Genomic DNA, 23,375 nt, shown 5'->3' with positions numbered 1-23,375 from the left:
CAGTACCTGAAGAAACCAGATGATAGGACATGTAGAAAATAGTTTGAAGCTATAAATACTTAACTTCTGCATGAATGACCGTACATCAACAGCAAGTATGAGTGTGTTGCTTCTTTCAACATATTAGGCCGAAAACCCTACGATTTAGTTTACACTAAACTGATCTTTTTTCCTGTATCAAGTTACCCTGTTGATGTACCACGGTCACTTTCTTAGTAACAATACCTTTGTTTTCATTGGGCACTTTTATGCAGAAGTTATACTCATCGGTGACTCTAGATGGAGTACTTTGATATGTATCTGATCGACATTGTATCTTTGCACCGGTGTGGTAAGGCCACAGGCTACCACTTATAATGAGAATATATGTATAAATATTACTGGAATAAGAAGAGAATAATTAGAAAATAAAGTTACCAGACCAAATTATTTTATGCTTTGTTTCTTCTCAAAAACAAGTTTTGTCTCTTCAAAATATGACTGTTACAGCTATAAAATCCCAATATTTTTCTGTTAAAAGTCTATTTCATATTTCTGACATGACCCAGTACCAAATAAAACAGATTTCATACAAAGCATTGCCTTATTTGTTATTTCTAGGTAAAAAATGGTAGAATTTGACGTTAGCTATAACAGTAATTTTTCAATATATACTTTGGGGTATGGGGTAAGTTTTGGTCATATTCCATAAAAACTATACAAGATATTGCATATTACAATATGTCATCTTAAAGACTAGTAAAGCACCTTTCTAATAATACCAAACAAACTAGGTTATGTAATAAAATAAGCTCAGCAGATGACCTACAATAAGACAGACTGAACAAAACCGCATATGAGTCCGCATTACTGTGATTATACGGTATCCCTCAGAATATGACTGTTACAGCTACAGAATCCAAATATATTTTCTGTTAAAAGTCTATTTCTTTTTCTAACTTGTTTTTGTACCCAATAAAACAGATTTCATACAAACATTGCCCTTTTTATTATGTCTGCTAAAAAAATTGGTAGAATTTGAGATTAACAGTAATTTTCGATATAAACTTTTGGGTATGGGCTAAGTATGTCCGTCTGTTGTATTCCTTCCTCGTATTATTGAAGAATGGGTAAACGTTATCTTTAAGGCGTGGCTATGATCATACAATATAATATGAATTAAAGATAAAATGATACATCCAATCATAAAGATCAATACAGGTCTTGACCTTAAATTTATATGTCACATTGATATTTAAACGTCATGTGACAAGTTGCAAACCCATCACATGAAATGCTCATGTAACTTCATTAAGTGTTGATTACCTTTATTATTCTTAATATAATTCAAATATATTCTTGTTTTCGTCCAGACTTCGTAAACATTCTCGTAAAACGTTATTAGAGTCTTTGTGCATTTGCCGCAAATATGGTTTGTATGCATATAGGCTTATAATTGAGATCTTGTTGTTTTAATCAATAATTTTGCTGGTGCCTATGACTACCTGGTGCATAAACCTTTGTTAGAGATGAACTATTTCCGTAACAGTGCAACAAGTCTATTTTTATTACGGCAAACATGCCTGGACTATTGTTCTTATGTAAATTTTAAAAAAATGTTACTTTTTTGGATTTGAACTCTTGACCCGTTTTCTGTATCTACAGCAGGTAATTCTCAACAAATTCTTGTTCACGTTGTAATGTGAATAACATGCAACGTTAATGAACGTATCCGTCTTTTGACGTTGGATACTGCGTGTTGTCAATATAATCCAAACTTATAAAAACGATCGGGCGCTAAATTTCCGACGTTTGATCCCTCATACGTCTTATCTCTGCATTTTGGGTTTTTATAGTGACTAGAACCCCCCTCCCACACACACACATTACAACAGAGACACGTACACAAGTTAATATAATGGCAATACCCCTCCCCTCCCGCAGTTGGGTATACACTCCATTTTGATGCTATAGAGCGAATTGTACCAAAATCTCGTGTACAACCCGTCTGCGGCGGGGGTTATTGCTTAAATGATTAACAAAGGTTTTAAACAAATCTAGCCTACATACAGTGCAAACAAATATGGAGTAACTCTACCTACACGTATCTTGGACAACGAAATACATTGTTATTACACACGGTCATATTGGATGTCGTGGATTTATACATAAGTCATGCCTTCGAGTAACCCCCAGTACAGTAGCTGGTGGTGTGATGTGTGACCTTCCATGGAGGTCATCTGGCAGACATAAATATAGCGCCTGTATTCAGTTTACTATATCACTTACCATACCCCTCGAGGTAAAATAGTTACGATAGCGTCCGAGCATTCAGATGGGTCAAAACAGGTATTATGTCAAAGTAGCACACTTTCAGTTTGTTCTGTAAGCTACTGTTATTTATGACATTACAGGTTATAGGTGATCGATCATTTGTGTTCACTTTCCATGGCCCGAAGAAACCAGATCAAGGGATCAAGGACTGGTATAAAATAGTTTAAAGCTAGAAATGCGTGCATGTATTCTGCATGAATGGTCCCACAACAACGTCCAATATATGTGTAATACTTCTTTTCACATGCAAAGAAATGTCCACTTACTGTCGTCAATCGGCCAAAATACTGTGTTTACAAAATCACGCATGATTCCAATGGCATTATGCCATCCAAAACGGCTATTTCTACCTGCGCTGTTGCTTGTGTGTTTACAATGATGTGCGAAAAATGATCAGTCCTGGAAGGAAGAAAAAACTTTTTCAGGCATGAGATCATTGACTTCAATATAAGAAATTCGAAATCGTAATTTAATTCATTTTCTCTTGGTCGAGTAAAAGAAACAAAACATTCCTTCTTCTCTACCGTCATAGTGTTTCATATTACAGGAAACAATTTTTCTCACGCCATTCTTTTGACACCTTGATGAACATGTCTTTGAGTCAGATTATGTCTATGTATGTATAACATGTAAGAGAGGGTAGCTTTAGGCCTCTCTGTCTGGCATACGCCAGCTGTCTCATAAGAATACCTCTATTACGTGTAACTGCACATGTAACGAATATGAATTATCTTCATATAATGACCAAAACACTGCTTTCATTTTTTGTATCATGAAATGGTATTCGATATGAACTCATTTTCAGTTGTCAAAGAAATTTAATATGACTGTTTTATGTCTTGGGTATGATTACAGAGATCAATTCAATGGTTTGCTTGTAAAGCAAGAGAATCCATCTTTTTTAGTCTCGTGCAAGAGATCGAAACAGCGATTCAATGTCATGGACTCGCTTAATTTTCAAAATTAGTGATAGTTCATCTTGTAGTCATACCTGATCCCCGGTAGTAAGGGAGCTTTCATTTTTATGGGGAGGGGATCGATGGAACGTAACTACAACTCTAAATTAAATTTCTAAATTTGACCCCTAATTTTAAATGTGACTCCCTCCCCACATTATTCATCTGATTAGATTGATTAACCCTTAGCACCCAAAGGCCTTTGGGTGGAGTTAACATTTGGAAGTACCATGCGGCATGACGCCAGACTTATGAAATAATCGAAGACTGTCCCTCATAACCATGTATCTTTAGAAGCACCATAAAACACTTGTCCAAAAATATGCAAATCATGGTCATTTGACCTCATTAAATATTTAAAATGGCCGCCAAGATGCAATTATTTTTATTTTTCCGCATGCTTGTTAATTTTCATAGGAGATCCTCATTAATACAACTTTTTCCATTATCAAACTATTGATTTCCGTCAGATCAGCATGGGCTGACATAAAATTGTAAAACAAATTTGTGAAGATACACTGATATTTTTTTTCTGACTTTTAAAGTGTACCGTAATGTAAACAAAGGCCCATGTTGTGGCATGCACATAAGTATCATTAAAAAGTTGGTGTCTTTGAACACAACACTGTCTATATTGCTGATATCGCCGTCTTCTGTCATTGTCTAAGGCATCAATGTTGTCGACATACCTTCTTTTTCCTATCTAATAACAGTTACTCTGAGGAAAATAAAATAGAAATGCCTGCAGCATATTGTGATTTGAAAGTACTGTATACAAACCTAGTTAACTTTCTGTTTTCTCGATAATAAATCACATACAATAAACCTCATTCTGTCTTCATTTGCATTCTGTTACTATCAAACAATTAACTCTGATGAAAATAAAGGAAAAATGTAGCAGTATATTGTTTCAAAGAATTTTGTGTAAAGCCCTTTTGTAAATTTTGTATTACACCCCTAACTTAATACTTGGAGACAAAATGTACGAGCATCTACATGGTCACAATATCTCATCTTATACTGATACACATGCAGTCACCGGCATACGCGCACCATTGTCCCCCGACTGGGGAATGAATAGTTGATAGAAAACAGACTGGCTCGATCATTATCCATCAGTCAAAGTGACTCATCAGAACCGAGTAGTTCGAAAGATGCAGTTTACCTCAGTGAACTTGACAGTCAGCCAAAGTGACTCGTCAGAATAACTGATTGAAGAAGGACTTGTCCCATTGGTGTTCTTATTTATATCTTTGTAAGTCCCTGTTCTTTAAATATATATCGTTATACAAAGTCCAAAATCTTTGCAAACCCTCCATATAACGCCATATTTTCAAAAATCGAAGCTTTTTTCGCCAGTATTCAAAGCATTATAAAAGTTATATCGTGAACATTGCCATGACACTTATGTCTCTTGTCACATTGAAAATTCTATTTTTGTAAACAAAAGTGTTCCGTTTTACTTGTTATCACCTGTTCAGACAGAATAAAGCCGTGTTCGTATTCTGTTTTATACACTTTCGGTCAATTCTGTGGTTTTTTGCCGTAACTCTACACAAACATTTATAAACTTGGAACACCCCTCCTCCCCGCCCATACCACTGATCATAAAATTGGACTCCACTAAATCGGTTTTGTAAAAAGTCAACCCCTGACTTCCACTGACCCCTCTCCCAGTAAAAAAAAATGCTCCCTAACCATGCCCAATACATAACCAATCATTACATGGTGATGTGTCACATGACTCACCGCGAAGGCCACCTACTGAAAACATATATATAGAGGAGTTGTCTCACTCATTCCTTTCGCAGTAGCAAAGTCCCGGAATCATACAATGGAAAAGCAAGAATGCCCACGATTTGGTGACTGGTCAACTCCCCCTGAAAAGCCCTCACCGGAGGTGCTGGAACTGGTAAACAGAGTGAGTTAGCTTGTTTTGTATGAGATGGAAATGCAAAGTGCAATGGTGTGAATCCGTTGTGATTATGTTTTCTTATAGACTAAAGGCAGCATAAAATCCCATCACTCTTTCTTGATTTTTGGCGTTACTTTCACATAATTCGTAACGTTTCTACAGGAAAAACTTACTGCAGTTAAGTTCATACGTAGCAAAACACGATAGGATCTCCACTAAATAGTGATAAGACACCCAAGGTGTTGAAATTGCGGCCACTTATTCCGCTTCCATTGCCTTCTCCCTCAGGTCCGGACTCTAGTTGAAATCAAGCTTGGGGTAAACTTTGCAGAATTTGAAGCCACACTATGCAGAATGCAGGTGGTTGCGGGGTTTAACTATCTCGTCAAGGTAATATGCTGGAAGTTTTGTCAAGCAACCTACAATTATTGGATTGTATAGTAAACGGCGAATCGTTTGTTTTCACTTTCTACGGCTGTCACGGGATCAAGATCAAGGACAGGTGTACATACTTAATTAAAAGACGTTTACTCCATAGTAAACTCCACATGTCATTCCAGGGCGGGACCAGACTATCCATCACACGCGATTGCTCTTACTCTTTCACATCGAATTTTGTATCGCTTTAGCGGCTTTCCTCTCTTGTATGAGTATACATGTAGTTGTTATAAACTCGACCAAGGTTCATTATGTTGGATGGGACTTTAAAAGACTGATGACACCGCACAGGCTGTAGCAAGTGTAAATATGCTCACCCTTAGTTACAGTATCTGTCATTGCTTAAAAACAACTTGCAGTAATTCATTGTCTCTTGAACAAAAGCATTGCCCCTAGCAACCTTTTGCCCAGCGATTTGAATCTTTTAGTGTGGCGAGTAACATTTTAATCAAGACTACACCCGAATGACTTACGTTTGAAAATTTCAATTTACCAAAGATCTCATTTTCCAATTTTATTTTGGGCGTGGCCGCCTATAGTATCTATCTTTGGCCTAGGATAGCATAAACAATTATTTGCGCGGGCAACTTGTTTTCAACGAATCGAGTAACGAACATGTTTACAAAGAACCAACAGTGTTGCCGCCGGAAAGGAAACTCCGATATAGTCGGTTTGACCAGATCTGCTTAAGTTTTAGGCGGTTCCCGTCAATATCGCCAACTTGTAAACAATTGTAATTGCCATCGGCCCAATCAGAGTGCGGCATCCGCATTTGATTTTATTTATTTATTTCCTTGCAAATGGTATAGTGGGAGGGCAGTTGCGAACAGCTCTTTACTGTATGCTCCAAAGTGTGGTCTGTTCAAAGGGACCTTCATAAAACACAGTCAAATGTTTATAATATTTATAAACCAGCTCTGCATGGAGTACAAACCACCTCTGCTTTGATATGTTGACTGGGTGGCTGCATCTGTTAAGTGTATATCTGAACAGATTCATACGTATAGATTAATCGTTCTCCTAATCGAAGAGTATTCATGATATTGTAATAATAAGCCCATTCTTCTTTAACAGGTTTTTGTTGGAGCTGATCGTTTCATTCACGTCCAATTTTACAATGCGCTTGATGGTTCAATCACTCTGACTGCAGTAGAAGATCACAAAAAGAAAGAAGACCCACTGAATGTCTGATCATATCACCCTGAGTTCTCGGCAATGTATTTTACGGTACTATATAACTAAATGTAAAGTGAACTTTCTTAATTTGTGTTATATCTTTGACTCAAATAACCGGTGGAACACCAACTATAATTGTAATTACTACGCTTAACACGCAGATATACAGATATATAAAGGTCATATGATAGGAATTTGAATTGCATAGCTGTCAACACAAGCAACTTTTATCAAGAGCAATTTCAGAAAACGCACGTGTTACCTCCACGATTTACAATGTTCAGTTTTTGTTGTTGCATTACTGATAGCAATTGTAAAGAATGTTTTATTGTTCACAGTTGTGCATACTGATAATGTAAGTATAATCCTTTTGGCGGTCCTCAGGATTCGACAATCGTGTCCACAAAATGGAACAAGTCTGCTTCAAGTTTTATAGAAGGCCGCTATTTCAACACTTTGTAGCCTCAGTTACAAAATGAAATTGAAAAGTAAGGTTATGAATCTATAGGTCCCATATGAGAAAGAGATATTCACTCTAAAATATCTTCAAATTCGGGACTTCAACTTGGTCGGTCAACTGTAGATGCCTAAATCTGAACAATACATTTAACGGCTGAAACAAGTTTGATAAAATATAATGAAATCCCGGCCCGTTGCCCAGGCCGAACGCAGAAGTACCAACCAAGGTTCGATACTACACAAGTACAAACAAATCTTGAGTATTAAACTCTACCTATCTGTCGTTACTTCACGTTCAATGTATGAAAAAGGATGGATTTGACGTCATGGATTCATCGTCAGCGAAAATAGCGCATCTTAATTCCAGTAGATAGAGGTAATGCTTTCAAGTACCCCGTAGATGTTTACTAGATGATGATTTGTTGTGTGACTCGCCGTAAAGGTAATCTGGCGCAACATGCAGCGAATAGTGTCTTTCTTTTTTCAATTTGCAATTCATTCACTCTACACTCAGAGGCAAAATCTATTCAGGCAGTATCGAATCATTAACATTAGTATAGACAGGAATTCATCCAATAGTAGTGTGCTTTGAGTTTTGTTCTGTAAAAAATTATATTATTTATTACATTGCGTGGGAGGTGATTAATAATTTGCTTTCCCTTTCCATGGCCTGAAGAAACCAGAGCAAGGACAGGTAGAAAATAGTTTGGAGCTAAATAAATAAATTCTGCGTGGATGACCTGACAATAACCAGTATGAGTGTGTTGCTTCTTTCAACATAAAGAAGAATGGTCTACGTTCCTTGGTTTATATTAGGCCAAAACCCTACGGTTGAGTTTGCATAACAAGTTACCCTGTTGATGTACTACGGTCAGTTTTTTAGTAACAATTCCTTTGTTTTCATTTGGCATCAGTGAACAGAAGTTGCACTCATCGGTGACTGTAGATAGCGTACTTTTATATGCAGCTGAATATGTATCTGATCAACCAGACCCTAGGGAAAGACATAGCAGCTATGCACTGGTGTGGTAAGGCCATAGGGTGCCTCAAATAATGAGAATACACGTATAGGCCTATATATTACTGAATTAAGAGAAAATAATAAGAAAATAAAATTACTAGACCAAATTTATTCTATGCTTTGTTTCTTCTTATTCTGTGTTTTCTTTTTAGCTTGATGAATAAGAAAATGTTCCTGTTTGTTGTGTCCGCGTATCTTTATGCCTTAGGATTAACTATCAGCTGTTTACCTATTGTACTGGCTGTACTTTTTACAGCCGAAGTACAGCCGTATATGGCTGTACTGACTGTGAAACAGTTAAAATCGGCCGCTGAGGGCGTACAGATCCTGCTATAATTTAATAATGCTCAAAGGTAGGTCGAATAGAACAGGTACACAGCTGGGCGCATTGATAGCTTATCCTAAGTTTCCTTTGGGAAGGGGCAACACCGTGTGGCAAGGAGAGGATAATGGGGAGCTTTTATAGTCGGAATAGGGGAAGTGGGCAGATTTTGGGGTTTTTTTTTTCTAAATTAGAGGAAGAGCGGTTACAAACAGCCATTCATTATTACCCCCTCCAAATTTCGTCCAAAATTTGTTGGTACCAGTAAACAAAGCAAAAACATCTCAGATTATAATTTCTCAAAATCGGCGGCTGCCCCTCTTGGAAACAACCCAATATCTTTACTCTATATAACCAATTCTATGACTGCACACTAATGCAGACTCCACTCAAGATGTGGGTCCGTAGCTGTGGTGGGGATTTTGTGACGGGTCTTTTACGCCGCGTTATGGCGGCGTGAAAAGTTGTCGGCAGCTGAGGGCGTACAGATCCTGCTATAATTAATACTGGTCAAAGGTAGGTCGAATAGAACAGGTACACAGCTGGGCGCATTGATAGCTTATCCTAAGTTTCCTTTGGGAAGGGGCAACACCGTGTGGCAAGGAGAGGATAATGGGGAGCTTTTATAGTCGGAATAGGGGAAGTGGGCAGATTTTTTTTTCCAATTTTAGAGGAAGAGCGGTTACAAACAGCCATTCATTATTACCCCCTCCAAATTTCGTCCAAAATTTGTTGGTACCAGTAAACAAAGCAAAAACATCTCAGATTATAATTTCTCAAAATCGGCGGCTGCCCCTCTTGGAAACAACCCAATATCTTTACTCTATATAACCAATTCTATGACTGCACACTAATGCAGACTCCACTCAAGATGTGGGTCCGTAGCTGTGGTGGGGATTTTGTGACGGGTCTTTTACGCCGCGTTATGGCGACGTGAAAAGTTGTCGAAGCCAAAATCAGCACTTGAAAGACAAGAAAATGTCAGAAAACCACCTCAGCTATGGACCCACAGCTAGCTCTACTCAGTCTAATTACTATAAAGTAATATGTCTAACGACAGCAGAAAGAAACAAAGGTAGTACTGTCGCCGTCTCTGCATCTGATTTTAGTCAGCTATGGCTCCACTGTATTAACAATAAGAACAAGTTGTGCTCACGCATTTCGGAACACGAGGCATCACTATTGTTTCGCGCCCTGTACGTTGTGCTCCCATTTGTGCTTTATCATTTTTTTAAACAACTGTGCATGGTTACATGCTTGTAATAATCTGGGCCATTCTGTATTACTCTTGGTTACATTGGAATTGACCGATAAAGTCAAGTCCGATTTACGAAGCTCAAGATGTTTCAGTCACTCTGGTTGCGCTAAAAGACCAAAACAAAGGAAAAGATTTCCCATCGACTTTCCTAGAACCAAACGGCTCAGACCTTATCACCCAAAAATCTCTTTAGTAAGGATACCAAATGTAAAAAAATATATCTTAAATCTTATCCTTGACTGAAAAAGGTCGGTAGAATTCAGCTCATGCCAGGGTCTCATCAAAGGTCAAAGTCAAATTATTCGTCACACACTCACAAAACGTGTTGGGATTGGTAGCTGTAGAGATGAAGCTGGTATTTTCCAAGATATTTGTACGGAGGCAGACAATGGGATTCTCTAATTATAATCGAGACGAATGGGTGAATTTGATTTCGTCTTGCTTCGGAGAATACTTGCTTGACTACTCGAACTCACGTTCGTTTCAACTGTTCAAGAGACTTTAAGCTTTGTATGTCACAGTCCTAGATACAACCATCTCCCATGTCTTGGTGTGTCTTGGTTTTAGTCTCGACCGATCATGTGTCTGTCTGCTTTAGGATCCTCGTGTGTTGTCGAAGCAGGGGAGTATAATATATGGCGTCAATCGTGCAATAGCTATTGATTAAAGATAAATTCCGAAATATCTTGTTTTCGTCAGTGGTATAGCCAAAATAATTTATAATCAACCTCTGATCTTTTTAATTGTCAGTGTCGTCCTTGATGATTTGTTAATGTGGAGCCAAGGACAGCTGAGTGTATTATTGGACCTTTAAGTTAGACATTGAGGAAGTCTTGGAGGAGTGCATTACCTCCAGGACACCTTGCACAAATCGGGTTGCCCATGAGGCTGCAAAAGTAGGATCTTTATTGCAAAATCATTTTACCGTCCATTGTTTCCGTATATGCAACGTGCAACTTATTTTATGTCTTAAGGTCGGGTTTGAACCCGGGGTTTGAAAATGTCAAATGTTCAGGCCTACGATTAAACATTGCTCCTGACATTGAACCCAACGCGACATCAAGTAATGAACCAGGTCGTACGTGATTGCGATATTCTTGTTCTCTAAATGTCACCAGCATAGCAGCGATATCTTCATCATATTTGCTGAAAAAGTGCAAAATTATCTTGCATTTCCATCGGGTTTAAAGGTAGGGAGTGGTCAGAACTATGCCTTTGCGACTTTCTTGTCTACAAACAAATGTCTATATGCATCACGTCAACACAGCTGCAACATTTAATGTTTATCAGAATCCTATGCAAAAGTTGCATTGAATTATGTCTACGTATATACGAATCGATGTCAAAGACAATCCATGTAGGCAATCAATGCTATTGAAGGTAACTTGTACCCCACACGCTAGAAGCAGCCACTTCCGATACGTTACGGTGACAATGGTGGTAAATAATATGATGTATTGTACAGGTCATTGTAGGTCACTATACTTGCTATTATTTGGACCATATGGTGCCATGCCCCACATCATTCCTGGGACTGTTGATTATTTGAGTCAATTGGTTCTGTATTTTCATTACTTGCCCTGAAGGAACACAGCTCAGACAGCAAACGATGGCGATGGTAGGTAGAATGAAGCCTCCTCACCTTTAGACAGTACCAGGATGGGAAGCTGCGGTATTTCTTTTGAACGAACTTGTTTGGTATACATTACGTTGAGTTTGCTTAAGGTTGATAAACTAATCCAATAGCGCTGATCGCTATTTCGGGTTTGTTACTAAATATAGCTGCACGCGCTCGATATCGGACAAAATTCCAACAAATTTTGCTGTTGCATGTGTGGCTGTTGTTGCAGCTTGTAGTCTGAGTAATGAATTAGTGTGACCTTTGGTATCCATTGTAACACTAGTAGCAGGTTTTATTTTCGTTGTGCTTGCGATAAATGCGGACAAATACCTATTTTTGCATATTAATGGCAGAAAAATGACGTCATTTGCGATCAACGCTTGTACAGGCCAGCAGTCGCACAATCTCGCAAAACATGCTTGCAGACCCTAATTCACTGTGTTCTAAACACAACTTTTTCCGTAGCAAAGAAGAGTGGTTCTAAATACTATTCATTAGTATTAATTGATATCATATGAAATACATGCATTGCAGCACACTTGGGAGTTAATACGCAAATATGAATCTCGTATCCGTATCTTGCACTTCCGATTCATAGGCTTACTCTCTATCCCATTCATTTTGGTGACACATTTTTCCGCAGGACTGAGTGAAAATTTCGCGAGAAATTTCATACCAGAATGCAAGACTACACCCACCATAGATTAAATACATATTTACAACAAAAAATGCACACATCTAATTTATATCCGCCGATAAAACGGTACACGAACTCACTAATACACGATAGTTATCATGACATACGCGTTATACACAAACAGCGAGGTGTCGATTGCATTACGACGTAAAATCATGATTTTCTCCAAAGCCTTTCATTGCCTCCACAATTAATACATATTATTATGTCCGTTGATACCACTATTAAAAATACAATAAACGCGATAAATCATTACAAAATCGGGACACGGAGATCCAACTAGTTTTAATAGCTTTCATGAATCAAAACATCCCATTCTGTCTTACCGCTGGAACGCAATGTTTTTTTTTTCGGACTATCTTAAAATCATGCGAGTAATCCGAAAACGCGATACGCCATGAGACGTGTAATGGGCTAAGCATTTGACCTCTTACAGTAATTCAGACTATCAAGGTACGTCTGGGAATTGCTTAAAATTTCCTCTTTGCTTATTGTTGACAATTATGCAAATTAAACCACCCGATTATGTCCATATAAATAGATTGTCAAATATTGTATGGTTCCTGTTTGTTTATTTGTTAAATTTGTTTATTTTTCCGTATAATATCGCCAAGATATTGAACTTTTTATATCTCAATATATCTGCTATCCACATAGACGAGTTGTACTCAAAATGGAAGATAATAAATAATAATAATAATATTGGGTGCTTCTATAGCGCACATATCCACAAGTACATGTGCTCAAGGCGCTTTACAATTATTATTACCCCTGGTCACTGGACCTAATATGATACCACTCAACTCCCTGGGGAGCAAACTACAGCTCACATGTGCAGCCAATAAGCGCAGCAGAGCTAAACACACACATTACAACCACTTTCCTACCAGGTACCAATCACTCCTGGGTGGGGAGGAGCAATGAGGAATAAAGTGCCTTGCCCAAGGACACAACACCATGGCCATGCCGGGGCTCGAACTCACCATCCTGTGATCTAGCCACTGGTCCATGATGCCTCCTCAATCAACGGTCCAAATCAAATCCACATCAAAAGCCTTGCAAATAATTTCTACATTTTGAGAAACAAGTTACGAGAAACGGGTGTCTTTAAAACGTTCAGAACTATACCAAAAAAGTTTAAAAGTAAGTTCCGATAATCAGTCATGTGAGGAATCACATTCAGCCTAATCAATCAATCAATCAATGCTAATTCTGCGTTTCATTTTCTCTAGGGGCACAATCGGGTCTAGTGGACGCGCGTTGTCTGTCTAGAAATTGGTAACAAGTTCCGCCCTGTTTACATCTTGGAATTGATTTCAGTGATTAAGTATAATCATCTCTTTTGGATGTATTATGTCGTCTCTGCATGATATTTTTCACAAGGATAAATCATGATTTATATATTTCATTAACTATTGTTCGATGTTTTCTTCAGAAAAGGCCTTGTTCCATGAACACGATGCCTTGGCCACTTTTTTGAAAAGACGGCTTTAATTGAGTATATTTCTGTAGATTTATCTTTTAAATAGTACCGAAAATACTTAACTTGGGTAGAAATGCACACCATCCCCCTGAACATGGACTTTCCGATAGGATATTACACATTTAAATATTTTTGACATATACTGTTTCGGAACATAGGGGTGTCGAAACATAGGGATCTCGTCACTGACATTCTTTGTGTGCTCACACCTTCTTTGTATTTGATGGACAATAAATGAGAAGTTGTCTTTTATTTACTTTGTATACATTAAATCACTGAGGGAGAAACAGACTTCAGTGTTGGATTTGAATAATGACTATATATATATAAACTACCAAAGTTGAGGTTCAATGTGGCAAAACTTTAACTTCATGTTTCTTTTGTCATTTGTTAATGCCATATAATCCCTTTTAAAAGGAAGACGATGCTTTTTTCGTCGTATCTGGGAATATATCAATCTTTAGGATGACGGAATCCTACTTCAATCGGAACTGTAGAACCATGGAGGTAGCTTAAAGTAGGTTCAATGAAGTTTTTTCACTGCGAGCTACCGGCTGTCGAGCAGAGGCAATCGCCAAGCTGACAATTATATCATGCAAAAGTCGATTCACACATTTCGAATTTATTCCAAAACAGATGGCTCGTCGCGTCTTTATAGTTCATTTGATCTTTGCCGAAGCTTTCCAGCCTATTTCTCTACTGTCTATGCCTCGACCGGCAACAGAGGAAGTACAAGAACTTTTGAATGGAGTAAGTTATTAAATGTATATCTCCCACGTTCTCTGTACAATGGAAATTAATGCTAAGTGCAACCGCTTTGGCAAATCCGCTGCAATTTTTATTTACCATGGATTATGGAATTATCCGAGAGTTATTCACATGGCTAGTCCTAGATTTGATATCTTATCTTTTAATTATTTGTTACCTCTGTTGCAATATTTATAACTAGCTAGTTTGTTTCGACTTTTTTACTCAGAAGTCAGTGCACTTACGTGTTTTCAATTTACATGTAAAGGGTGGTATCAGGCACTCCCCACATTGGGATGGTACAGAAAATCTAAGGTGTCAAACCGGTTGAGAAAAAAATCATGCGGAAGATTTACTTGCATCTAACATTTGAGACACTACTTTACTATCACTACCGTCTCCTTCAGATCCGAACTGAAGTCGAAGAAAAAGTTGGGGTGGAGCTTGATGTCTATGTGGCAAAACAATATTCGACCCAGATAGTGAATGGTGTGAACTATTAGGGTAACTAAATTAAACTTCATTCCTCCTGCTTGGTTCAGTAAACAACTGCTATTGATTTCATTAGAAGGGCACAGCAATGATTGTTTTCATTTTCCGTGATCCAAGTCACCTGATGAAGGACAGGAAACGATATAACAGTTTGAAAGTGTATATACTTTTATTTTAAGTGAATCGCCATCCTACAAAGAGGTCAACAATGCACTGCTTGTTTATAATCGATAATAATATGTTGTTGGGATATTGATTTCACTTTGGTTAAATGCAACTCTATTGTTTGTAGTCTTACCTAAGGTCACACCCTGGGGTCAGGCCTCTGGCACAGCGCCTATGGTATACATTTTGTCCAGATGGCACAATGTGTGTGATATGAATATTCATCAATAACAATGAGTCATAACATTTGAATTTACGTATCCAAGTCATACCTCAAGGTCAGGCCTTGTCTTCTTCTTTACAATGTGTGTGCGCGCGTATGTGTGTGTGTTTGTGTGTGTGTTTGTGTGTGTGTGTGTGTGTGTGTGTGTGTGTGTGTGTGGTGTGCGCGCGCGCGCGAGATATGAATATTCATCATTGATAAAGGGTCATTTCTATTGAATTTGCATACCAAATCAAACCATGAATACGCTTTGCATAATAAATACAGTAATGTCACACATCAAGCGGTGGATGCTCTTTTTACGCCACACTATTGCCAGCTGTCTAACCTCCAGGTCAGGTCTTCGAAAGTTTTGAGTCAAGACTACTTTTGCCATAGATCACAAGGTTGTCTGCAGATGAATATTTACCATTGATAATAAGTCATAACAATTGTAAATGCATATTTTATTATTTGCAATTTCCATAGATATGTTAGGTGGCACATGTACCGTAAGAACTGGATGCCATGCAGGGTGTACACAGCTGACAATTTAGTTCCTAACCTTTGTTAAAAATAGCTTACAAAACCAAAAATCTTTCAAATACCTTTACACATACCATTCAAGCACACGCCATACGACATCAATAAGAACCCTCATCTGAGATTTCTCTCAAAGAAGGTACCATAAATTGGTGGCTTAAAAGAGCAGGAAATAATCGCTTTATTCCTTTGTGGTACCAGCACATTTACGTTGACAATTAAGTGCATATATACGATGTTCTCTGCATCAATTTGCTTGGTCACTATGAGTATCCTTCTGCAATCTTCTCCACAGTATGTTCATATGTGTGTGTGTGACTGGAGATTATTCGTATGACGATCACAATCTAAGTACATTTCATTTTTATCAGGTTTACATTGGAAATGACAGATACATCCACGTCAGATTTCACCAAGCGTTGCCGATGGCTGGTTCAGTAGTCACTCTGACGGCAGTACAAGTGGACAAAACGAAAGCAGATCCATTGACTTATTTCTAAGCAAAGCTGCTGTCAAGTTTCTCAGCACGATGTTAACATTCCTGACACAGTACAATAAACCCTTGTGAAATATGTGTATCTTTGACAAAAATCAGTTTTCACTACATTAGCATCAGACATTCTGTATGATAATTCTACAGCTTCATTTCAGTTGTGTTGCCTTATTCTATAAAAATAATATTGCTTTAGATATTTTCCATGTACCAAAGTCTGAGTTAGTGATCATGGATACTGAAAACATCGAACATGACAATGAAACTGATTGCGTTTACTAGGAAGCGGTTGAGATCTATTTCAATTATTGTGCACTAATTCGTCGGTTATATGCCACCACGGAAACCACGTGTACTCATGATTCTCGATCACTGTTCAGATTCTGCTTTGAAATGCATGTAACTTTGTTCAAGATCTGACTGAAGTTAAAACTTCCAACCGCTTATTCGCATGGATGATATATATTGTGTTTTTGGGAAGTTAAAATTACAATTTGTACTCGCACTTTCGGATTCAAAACTTTCATTTTTGGGAAGGGGTTTTAAAGTTTAACGACATATTTTCGTTGCCGTGGACATGTTAATAGTATGTTTAAGACCTTTTGTAAGAAAAGATACTACATTGGCAAACTATCAAAGATATTTTGTTCGTTTAACTTTTCCACTTAAATGAAATGCAAAATTCAACCACTTATCTAAAAGCAAAGCGCCATCTGTACTTAGTCATGTCTTCAACTACAGTCTATTATTTTCTGTCATTCCTGAAAAAAAGTTCGAATAGAATTATTACCTGATTTTATGATCCATCAGATGGACTTAGCTAAACTTATAGCTTGAAGGCTAGGTAACTTTGAGGTGTATATTTTTCACACCTTTTATTCCATCGATTTTATTTCTTGTGTTTCTTTCTGTGTTTCCATTTATCACCCCAATGGTGCTAGGTCATAAAGAAGCACAATACATTAATATATATGTCAACTCAATAAAACAACTTCCAACTTATGTTATATTGTTATTCTTTTAGTACTTGTTTTCAAGAGAGCTGCTGGTTTGAAAGATATCATGTTGATACTATTTAATAGCATGCTTTCGCTTGTTGAACTTCTTAGATAATCTTGTTGCTAGTAATATGAGCATTGTGCCTCTAGGTACACTACCTTTGGATAAATACAACTATATGATATCTCACCTTCAGCCACAGATGTCCTCAAATATTCTTCTGGTCTGTGAGGTTTGTCGCCGATGAAAGTATTAGTGTCCTTATTGCCACCAATCTCATGCACTTTTGTAGGTAAATTTCGTGACGCAAACAAAAAGTTACATGGTAGAATAGACAGTTCTCTTTGACCAGATATATTGCAGAAGTGCTTTGTTTCTATGAAATCTCCACTGATTAGATTTATATCAGTAAATCTGGCTACTTATGAGATGGCAAAAGTAGCAAATTTGTGACCAATTAAGGCTCAGATGCTGTCAAATGGCTGTTGCACATTATGAGATCCACATGGGGCAAATAAAAAAGAATTGTGGAATGCCTTGATAATTTCATTGACAAACAAGACGACAACATTTGTTTTTACACCTATTAACAAGAATATGATACAAGCCTAGATAACTTGAGAGAAGTCAGTGGTTTGTGAGTGCACAGTGCACATGATAGTGCACCGTGTCCATTATAGTGCAGAGTGTCCAGAGGCATGTTCTATTCCCAAAGTAACATGCATTTACAAAGCATCAATGAACGTAATGACTTTTGTGTACAAATCAACTCTACCTCCATCTGTGAGTTGAATTTCCAAACGGATCATGAAATTATGGATTCGTAGAGAGATTTGAAAAAAAAACAGAGGTAATTGAGATTTTCCTACCTACAAAATAGAATACTTCCTCTCCTTTGACGTCTTCATTAGTTGTTCGGATACTTCTCTCTATACACATGCCGTTTAAAGATTGTTTTACAATGATTGCAGTTTCTATAACAAACATAAATACACAAACCTTTATCAAGTTCTCATTCTTCAGTCTGCAACTGTGGCGCTGTAACCACAGTTTAACAGAAAGTCACATCTTATGGGAACGCTTAGATCCATGGTGAACTCCACGCGTATTGCATTCTTATGGCGATATTAGAGTGTTCATCAAGAGCACACTGTCAGTTGATCGCACCCTCGCTCATCATATTATGCACAGTTTACGACGCAGCACCCACAAATGTGGGCCATAAAGTTGACCCGCTTTTATTTTATTTCATTAAATTTTAATGGAAATTTAAGCACACACACACACACACACACACACACACACACACACCACACACATATATATATATATATATATATATATATATATATATATATATATATATATATATATATATATATATATATATATATATATATATATATATATATATATATCGAAGTATACAGATGTCCTCGTGGGAAATTACAATGCTCAATGCTAAGCAGAGCGTTAAAAATAAACAGATTACTTCAAGTACAAAGTAATGAAATCTATTACTTAAGTTTCATGCATCTGAGGATTGCAGGATGCATATAACTTAATAGATTTTCATTAATTTGTACTTGAAGTAATTATATATATATATATATATATATATTATATATATATATATATATATATATATATATATAATATATATATATATATATATATATAACATACATTAAATGTACTTGAACACAGTTTTGGATGTCGACTTGCTGTGTCAGCTTATTTCCTTGCACAGTTTGTTATGGGAGGGCAGTTGCGAATAGCTTTTACTATTTCCTCCAAATTTTAGTCTGTCTAACATCTAGAAATGAAATCAAGATTTATAAACAAGGTCTTTATACAGTATGAACTACCTCTTTAATAATATATTTGCACGGCGGTGGAACTCACAGGATGGCTGGACGTATATCATCCATCTTTTATCAGTACAATTTCAAAACACCACTCATCCGCGATTTTTCAACGAAAAAAACACTCCCATTTGAGATATATGGGATAAAATGTGACCAAAAATTGACCCCTTTATTTTTCAAATCTGGGGAAAGGGAGCTAAAACTGCCATGTCAATGTTGTGTAGAGCAAAGCAATATGTTTATTTGCCTGTATCAACTTACCTCCACTGCAATCCGAAGCAACTTGAAAACGTTGGAAAAAGTATACATTGTGCCGAACATCAATATTTGAAGCAATCTCATTATCAATCTAGCATTAACATGGTTGTACATCTAAGAAAATTGCTTGCCAGGTTTTGATAGGCTATTTTTTGTCATTTCATCGAGCTGCTTCTGGGAAAAGTACCCCTTTCCGTTGTTTACACGGACCTGTATGATGAACAAAACATGCTCCCTTTTCCGTGAATTTGGGAACACGTATATGTGTACCCATTTTCTCCCGAGAGTGGCACCCTGGGCTGGATAGCTGCATGTGCATGTCTGTGCGCATTTTGTAAGTATTGACCGATCGCGATCCCGAACTGAAGATTATTCATGGGATCGAAATAATCAAACGCATTATTTACACAACGCTCGACTTGACCACCACACATTGCCATTAAGCTTATCAGTCCATAAACACGACCTTATCGCCCAACGTGTTGACCTTATCAGCAAATTAAATCACGCCCCCCCCCTCTTAAATTGTGTTTTTCTTATTACTTTGTAGCCTGACGTCTTTTTTGAATAAAGAAAATTTTTCTGTTTGTTATGTGTCCGCGTATCTTTACCACTTCATCATCATTTATTCACATACAGTAGGCCACCGGCCTAGATGTACACAAAAATAAGTGAAATTTCTCTTGGAAAGCAGCTGTATCTTGCAATCAGCCATACCTTAGATTAATATCAGCTGTTTACCTACTGTCTTTTGACTCGGTCGCTGAGGGCGTACAAATCCTGCCATAATTAATGCCGGACAAGGCAGGTCGAAACGAACAGGTAAACAGTTTGGCGCATTGATAGCTAATCCTAAGTTTCCGAGGGGAAGGGGCAACACCGTGTAGCACGGAGAGGATAATGGGGAGCTTTTGTAGTCCCGATAGCGGAAGCGGACAGCTGTCCTAGTAGGGAGTGGGGAGAGGGGAACAAATTTTAGAGGGAGAGCAGATACAAACATGCAGCCATTTATTATTACCCCTCCAAATTTCGATTTCATCTAAAATGTGTTGGTATCAGTAAACAAAGCAAGAACACCTCAGATTATAATTTTTCAAAACCTGCCTTTTACACCTGTTGAAACCGACCCAATATGTTTACTCTACATTTACATTCCTATAGCTGCACATTTATGGAGACTCCACTCTGCCTGTGGGTCCGTAGCTGTGGTGGTGGTGGTGGTTTCTGACGAGTCTTTTACGCCGTGTGGTGGCGGCTTGATAAGTCGTCAAAGTCAAAATCACTACGTAAAAGACAAGAAAATGTCAGAAAACCACTACAGCAATGGACCCACAGCTAGCTCTATTAAATCAAATTACTATAATCGAACATATCTGACGAGAGCAGAAAAACCAAAGGTGGAAACGTCACCATTTCTTCATATGATTTTCGTCAGATATGGTCCACTTGTAATAATAGTAGGGACAAGATGTGCTCATGCATTTCGGAACACGTGGTATAACTATTGCTTCACCCTCTGTACGTTGTGCTTCCATTTGTGCTTTATCAAGTTTTAACTGTAAAATACATGTGCATGGTTACATGTTTGTCATAATCTGGGCCATTCTTTATTACACTGGTTTACATTGGAGGTGATCGATATATTCAAGTTCGATTTACTGAACTCGAGATGTTTCAGTCACTGTAGTTGCACGAAAAGACCTTATCACTCAAAATCTATTTAGCAAAGATATCTAATGTAAAAATATACCTTTGAAATCTTATCCTTGACTAAACAAGGTCAATTCACCTCATGCCAGGGTCTCATCAAAAGTCAAAGTCAAATTATTGGTCACACAATCATAGAACCTGTTGGTATCGGTAGCTGAAGAGATGAAGCTGGCGTTTTACAAGATAGTCGTATGCGGAGGCAGACAATAGGTTTCCCTAATTATAATCGGAATTGATGAATGTGACTTCGTCTTACTTCGGAGAATTCTTGTTTGACCTGCACGGAAGTACTAGAATCTTTAGACTACTTGTAGTCAACTTCGTTTCAACTGTTCAAAGAAACGTTAAGCTTTCGGACGTCTTCGCCCGAGATACAACCTTCTCCCATGTGTGGGCGTGTCTTGCTTTCTGTCTGCGTTAGGATCCTCATGTGTTGTCGAAGCAAGCGAATTTTAACATATGGTACCTGAAAGGTATGGTGTCAATCGCGCAATAGATATTGATTAAAGGAGCCTTCGTTTTACGGGGTGGGGGTCTGTGGAATTTTAGCTAAAAATGAAATTCAAGAAGCGACCCCCTCCAAATTTAATTTCTAAAATTTTAACCCCCCCCCTCCCTCCGCCCATTCATCAATTGTAAAATGTGACCCCTCAAAATCATCTGATTTGATTGATCAACACTTTTAAATCTAAGGCCCCGGGGTGAAAAATAGTGACCCTCAAAAAGGTTTTGCAATAAAAGGTGTGACCCTCCCCAATTTTCATGCACAATAAACTGTGACCCTCCCCTAGATGTCACAGTCTGTATCAATAATATCTTAATTGACATATAATTTCTCATTTGACCATTGGATTTTCAAAGAATTCTTTTTGAACTGTAAAAATAATCACTTTGGTAAAATTCAAATATCATATTTGTTGTTCACATCTGCTCTTTCAAACACCCTATTCTCATCACGTACATTTATATCAATTTTCAAACATTTACAAAACACAGATTAGCTAGTTTTGTATTGGGAAAATATTTATAGTTTCCTCATAGACTACATCAACAACCAGTAATACACAGATTTGGCTAGTTTTGTATTGAAAAAATATTCAGTTTACTCGTAGACTACAATGTTAAGTGAATCAACATTTCGGTGAAATTCCAAATTTTAATCCAAATTTTCTGGCACGCATATGCACTTTTCACCACCCTAGTCTTTAATCAAATACATTAATATCAATTATCAAGTGTCTATAAATACACAGATTAGCTACTTTTATATTGGAAAATATTGCTCATAGTTTTCATAGACTGCATGAGAAAATCGAAAATAAAATTTCTTGTTCAAATGTATGTAATTATAAGATCCAAAATCTTTGCTTTTCAAACAATTAAGCTATTTTCCCAGTAATCAAAGTGTATTTAAAGTTATATTATGAACATGGCATTACTTTTATTTCTCTAGGTCAACTTGAAAATTTATTTTTGTGAACAAAAGTGCTCTTATCACCTGTTCAGACAGAATAAAGCCATGTTCGTATTCGATTTTATATACTTTTTGGTCAATTCTGTTATCTTTTTGCCATAACTCCATACAAACCTTCGTAAAATATGCCCTCCCCCTCCCCATTGATTGTAAAATTCGTGCAGAATTCATGCAATCTTTTGCGTGATCATGCGAACTATAATTTCCATGAAACTTTTATTACTGACCTCTTCCGATAACCTCCAATAGACTACCCTCATATTACTCCATATATTCAAAGATATCTTGTTGTCGTCAGTGATACAGCTAAAACAAGTTATAATCAACCTGTGGTCTTTTAAATTGTCAATGTCGCCCTTGATGATTTGTCAATATGGAGTCAACGACCGTTGAGTGTATTAGGCCTTGACCTTTATGTTAGATACTGATGAAGCCTTGGAGGAGTGCGTTACCTCCATAACACCGTGCGCAAATCAGGGAAACTAATGGGTTACGACACAGCAGTTAGGGTATTTATTGCAAATTATTTTGAGGTCCATTGTGTCCACATCTGTAACGTGCAGCTCATTTTAAATATGTCTTTCTAAAGGCCAGGTTTGAAAATGTCAAACGCTAAGACCAACGATTGAACATAGCTCCTGACATTGCATCCAACACGACATTAAGTCATGAGCCAGGTTGCACGTAATTGAGATATTTTTGTTCTCTAAATTTCGTTAGAACACAAGCAAATATCTTCATCACATTTGCGAAAAGAATACAAAA

At 37.4% G+C, this 23,375-nt stretch overlaps 2 protein-coding genes across 2 annotated transcripts in view; both read left to right on the top strand.

The window, feature by feature from the left end:
* The window catches only part of LOC139142158 (biotin--protein ligase-like), a 635,662-nt gene that overhangs the window by 354,125 nt on the left and 258,162 nt on the right, over positions 1 to 23,375 (top strand). The window lies entirely within an intron of this gene.
* LOC139142148 (cystatin-A3-like) lies at positions 5,001 to 8,389 on the top strand. Its single transcript, XM_070711996.1, has 3 exons — positions 5,001 to 5,190; positions 5,473 to 5,574; positions 6,697 to 8,389. The coding sequence occupies exons 1-3, from the start codon at positions 5,104 to 5,106 to the stop codon at positions 6,811 to 6,813; spliced, it is 306 nt and encodes a 101-aa protein (XP_070568097.1). The 5' UTR covers positions 5,001 to 5,103; the 3' UTR covers positions 6,814 to 8,389.

The sequence above is a fragment of the Ptychodera flava genome, chromosome 10 (assembly GCF_041260155.1).
Source record: "Ptychodera flava strain L36383 chromosome 10, AS_Pfla_20210202, whole genome shotgun sequence".
Taxonomy (NCBI): domain Eukaryota; kingdom Metazoa; phylum Hemichordata; class Enteropneusta; family Ptychoderidae; genus Ptychodera; species Ptychodera flava.
Note: the sequence above shows the minus strand (reverse complement) of the source record. Positions and strands in the feature narration are given on the sequence as shown.